Here is a 4,581-nt window from a genome sequence, read left to right as displayed (position 1 = left end):
CCGATTTTGAGGTTTCCTCAACTGAAAATTTGAGCTTGCGCTTTGATCGCACGCACCCTCAGCTAAGCTAACCCGAAACCTTCCCTGACTTTGCCGTATTTAATATTTGGTAAGTCTCCTCCGTATGATATGTATGTATGTTACAACTTACATATGTTATGTTATGTATTATTCCTTCTGATGTACGTTCATTGATTTCAACAAAGCAAAGCAAGAATACGACTCTAAGGCAGAGCAGAGCGCATTCCTCCCTCTCTTCTTTTCTGCAGAAGCTGGAAAAGGAGGCGAAGGTATCTCCATCTCCATCTCCATCTCCATCTCTCCTTCTTCATCTTTTGCCATGGCAGAGACGGACTTGATCGCACAGTTCCAACATTCTGCTCGCTCCGCAGTTTCTATTCAATCCTCTGTTCTTCGATCCATCCTCTCGCATAACGCCAATTGTCAATACCTCCTCCACCATGGCCTCGCTGGACGCACCGATCCTCTCTCGTTCAGAGCTGTTCTTCCTGTCGTCGAGTATGAGGACATATATCCTTTCATTCAGAAGCTTACTTCTGATGATGATGATGGTGATGGAGAACATTCATCTCCCATCTTGTGCGCTGACCCTATCGATAGGTTCACCCTGAGGTGATCTTTTCATTGCTCCTCATTTTTCCTTCCTTTTTGTTAGAAGCCATTGCCTATACTTCGACTTCTTGATCTTAAGATGATACGCTCTTCATTATTCCCTCCCCTTATTTTTTGTTTCTTGCTAAAAACGTCTTGAATATGACCACATCAGAAAACACGAGAATTTAACTGCTGTCTGATTTTATGGTAGAGTTCCATCCTTTCGTTCGTTCTCCTTTTTTTTCTTGCTAGAGTGTTTTTCTTCTCCTCTTTTCTCCCGGTTTAAAATATCAATCTAATAGCCTAGCCTAAGTTTGTACAAGGAAACCATGTGACAATATGTGTATGTGAATATCTCGCTTGCTTGTTGTAAGAGTCTGTGTTTTCCTGGTAAAGCATCATACGGATATAGTGTAAAGCATCATACAGAGAACATATTATTAATGCAATAAAAAAGATTTAGAGGTCAAAGAACACGGTCAAGTAGTCTCCTAATTGCTTGTGTATAAAACTGTTAGTGTGATTTCTCTCTGCAGTTCAGGTACTTCCAGTGGTAAGAAGAAAATGATTCCCTCTACCAAAGAGTTGAAAGCATTAACATCAAATAGGTTCTTCCTTAGCAATGCGATTCTGAGCAGGTTAAAGTTTCTTCAGATATTGTCTGGATTATTATGTGGAAAACTCCAATGCAAGAATGGCAAAATTCCATTGAGTTCCCCAACCCACCCCCAAAATGCCTCCGAGTCTTTCTTATTTCTCCATGAGCGCTTGGTCAACCCTCTTTTTCTCAATTAATATGTGCTATTCTATCATTCATGTGGTCAATCCATCCTTTTCTGTCAACCATGTGTCCTATTTGAGCAATCATGTTATTGATTTGTCGCCTGTTCCTCTCCTTCAGGTAAGAGGAATTCTAAACAGGTTCACTTCACTTCACTTCAATGTACATGTATTTCCTTGATTATGTACAACATCAAGGGAAAAACATGTAAATACCTCTGATTTCTTCTTTTTTTCCCCCATTGCACCTGATTGCCCCTGGCCATGCCGTGAAAGAGAGACAAAAGGAACCTATCAACATCATTGCTCAAATAGCACACATGATTAAGGATCAGTGAATGAATTGATGATATAACTGCTCAAACATCATGATTGAGAAATTGGGGGCTGGGGGGATGAATGAGGATCTCTGGGAAATACCAAATGTTTGGGGGTATTTGAGAAAATAATGAAAAAATCCAGGGTATTTCCAAGTTAAGTCAATATTGCTTTGATTATGTAACACGATATTATGTCTCTCTAAAACCAATAGGTGACATTTGCATTAATGGCATAGAATCTTTCAGTGAGTTTCCAATTGAAGATGCGGTCAAGACTCTCTACTTTATCTATGCTGGGAAGGTTTTCACGACCAAAAGAGGGATCAAATTTGGAGCTGCAAGTTCTCTGTATTTGCGAGATGGAAATCTTTCGGAGAATTTGCCTAATTGGACAAGCCCAATGGGTGTAGTTCTTGGGCCGAATGTGCGAGAATCCATGTATTGTCACCTCCTTTGTGGATTGATTCAAGCAGAAGAGGTTGGAGTTATATCATCAATTTTTGCTTATGGGATAACAGAGGCATTTCGGTTGTTAGAAGAGGTATGGGAGGAGCTATGCATTGATATACAGTCAGGCACCCTTAGTGAGTCCTGGGTGACTGATGCATCTGTTCGTGAGGCTGTGACAACACTTCTTTGGCCAAATCCTCAGCTTTCTCAAAAAGTAAGAGACGAGTGTGAGAAAGGGTGGTTTGGTATTATCAAACGATTGTGGCCAAATGTGAAATATATTCTTACAATTTTGACTGGATCCATGGAACCTTATGTTCCATACCTGAAAAACTATGCCGGGGAAATACCACTTGTTTCTGGTGATTATGGCTCATCTGAATGCAGTATTGGTATAAATTTGAACCCTAAGTCATCATATGATCAAGTCTCTTTTACGCTGCTGCCATATACAGCATACTTTGAATTTCTGCCAATAAAACAGAATGGAGGGGATGAGTCACCAGTTGATATTACAGGTGTTCAAATCGGTGAAGAATATGAAGTTATTGTGACCACTATTGCAGGTAAATGGTGGTAAATTATTACAACTTTATCTATGATACCTTTCCTTTTTTAGGTAAATGCTCTAAAAATACCCCTAAATTTTCTTAATTTTCCAAACACCCTTGATCAACCCCGGAAAGGACACATATAATTGTTCTTTCGAGGGGGCTCCAAATTCTGAAAACTGCTATAAAAGAAGGATTGATAAAGGACATTTGGAGAAATAACAATAAAACATAGGGCCATTTAGGGAAATATGAAAGAACATTAAGAAAAAGGTGTTATGATACATTTGACAACATCAACATTGACGGGGAAAAGGGTGCTTTTATTTACAAAAATGTGGGTCAAATTCTTTCCAACTTTTCGGTTGCAGGCCAATATTGTACCATAATTTTTTATATTACTTACTGTATGAAAAGGAGGACCTCCTGATTAGCATAGAAATTTTCCCTGACTTTGCATGAAATACTCAGCATTTCTTTCTTCATGAGCATATTCTTAGTTTTTTTTCCTCCAGAACTTACTCTTAGTACTTTGTTCTCATTCTAAATTTTTGTTACCTCGATTGAAAAGCACATCTGAAGTGTTTCACTTCTTGTTAAGGTCTTTATCGATATCGGATTGGTGATGTTATCCGGATAACTGGATTTTACCACGAATTACCTCAGTTTTCTTTTGTGATGCGAAGGAATGTCTTGTTTAGTTTGAACACAGACAAAACTGATGAAAGAGAGTTTTTAGAAGTCAATAATCAAGCATCCAAGATCTTGGATGAAGCAAACATGAAGTTAGCTGACTTTTGTGGTTATGCTGACCATTCTTCTAGGCCAGGGCATTATGCTATATTTTGGGAGCTTAGGGATGTTGCTTCTATTGAGGATTCGATATTGGTTCGATGTTGTAGGAATATAGATCTTTCATTCAATGATCCTTACCAACGAGGCAGGGCATCTGGAACCATTGGCCCACTTAGGCTTTACATTGTAAAGAAAGGAACCTTCCAAAATATCATGCTTCATGCCATCGAATCTGGAGCATCTCCTACACAGTACAAGACACCTAGGTGTGTTAAGTCGCCAGAGCTCTTGAGGATTCTCAAGGATTCAGTAGTTCATCTGTACATCAACTCAGGACATGAGAATGTAAATTGATATTCATGTTAATTGACAATGAGCGATTTGCTTGTCATTGTTTCTCTCACATCATGACCAGATTAATCCCTCCACAACTTTCTCTCCTGCAATCAATGTGGTCTCTCTGAACATTTTTGAGCTTGAAAGATTCCCGACTTGAATATATTATGCACTTTTATATTTTGGAAGTAAATCCTGTTTTTTTGGTAAACATGGATTTAAAGTAACTAATTTACAAGCACCACACTCTATGTGAAATGTTTCTTCTGTTTCAATAAGTCATATACTTAATGATTATAAAGTCCAACTGCCTATCACCCCTTGTGAAGATTGTAGGTTTGTTTTGTGACTCATGAGATCGATGGAAGTTTCTCTCTATGAAATGGAATACTGGTTTTGCAAGTGATTATTTTATGACTTCACACAATAATGTGGGCAGAAATAGAGGCTACATAAGACCAGAATACAATATCACAAAGTTTGTTGCTTGATATGGAGCCTCTTCATGTATGATAAGTTGTCTATTGTAAATTGTAAATGCTAGGAATGGTCACAATTACCTTGCTTCTAACTCATATATGTGCTGAAGTCAATACACTTTACACAACTATATAGTCTAGACTATGGCCTCACTCACGCATGGATTATGTCAATTGCAATAGAGTTTGATGTTAACCCATGATATTTCTTTTAGATACATACTTTGCATTATCAAAGTCTGAGATTCTGATGTA

General features: G+C 38.3%; 1 protein-coding gene across 1 annotated transcript; it reads left to right on the top strand.

The window, feature by feature from the left end:
• The first annotated feature begins 314 nt into the window (after window positions 1-314).
• On the top strand, window positions 315-3,914 carry LOC147869105 (jasmonoyl--L-amino acid synthetase JAR6-like). Its single transcript, XM_087326503.1, has 4 exons — window positions 315-633; window positions 1,152-1,253; window positions 1,962-2,731; window positions 3,318-3,914. The coding sequence occupies exons 1-4, from the start codon at window positions 341-343 to the stop codon at window positions 3,863-3,865; spliced, it is 1,713 nt and encodes a 570-aa protein (XP_087182629.1). The 5' UTR covers window positions 315-340; the 3' UTR covers window positions 3,866-3,914.
• The last annotated feature ends 667 nt before the right edge of the window (window positions 3,915-4,581 follow it).

Source organism: Azolla caroliniana, unplaced genomic scaffold (assembly GCF_043228905.1).
Source record: "Azolla caroliniana isolate FFs.n. ecotype wild unplaced genomic scaffold, voAzoCaro1.0.p SCAF_1, whole genome shotgun sequence".
In the NCBI taxonomy this organism is placed as follows: domain Eukaryota; kingdom Viridiplantae; phylum Streptophyta; class Polypodiopsida; order Salviniales; family Salviniaceae; genus Azolla; species Azolla caroliniana.
This window is presented reverse-complemented; position numbering and strand designations above follow the sequence as displayed.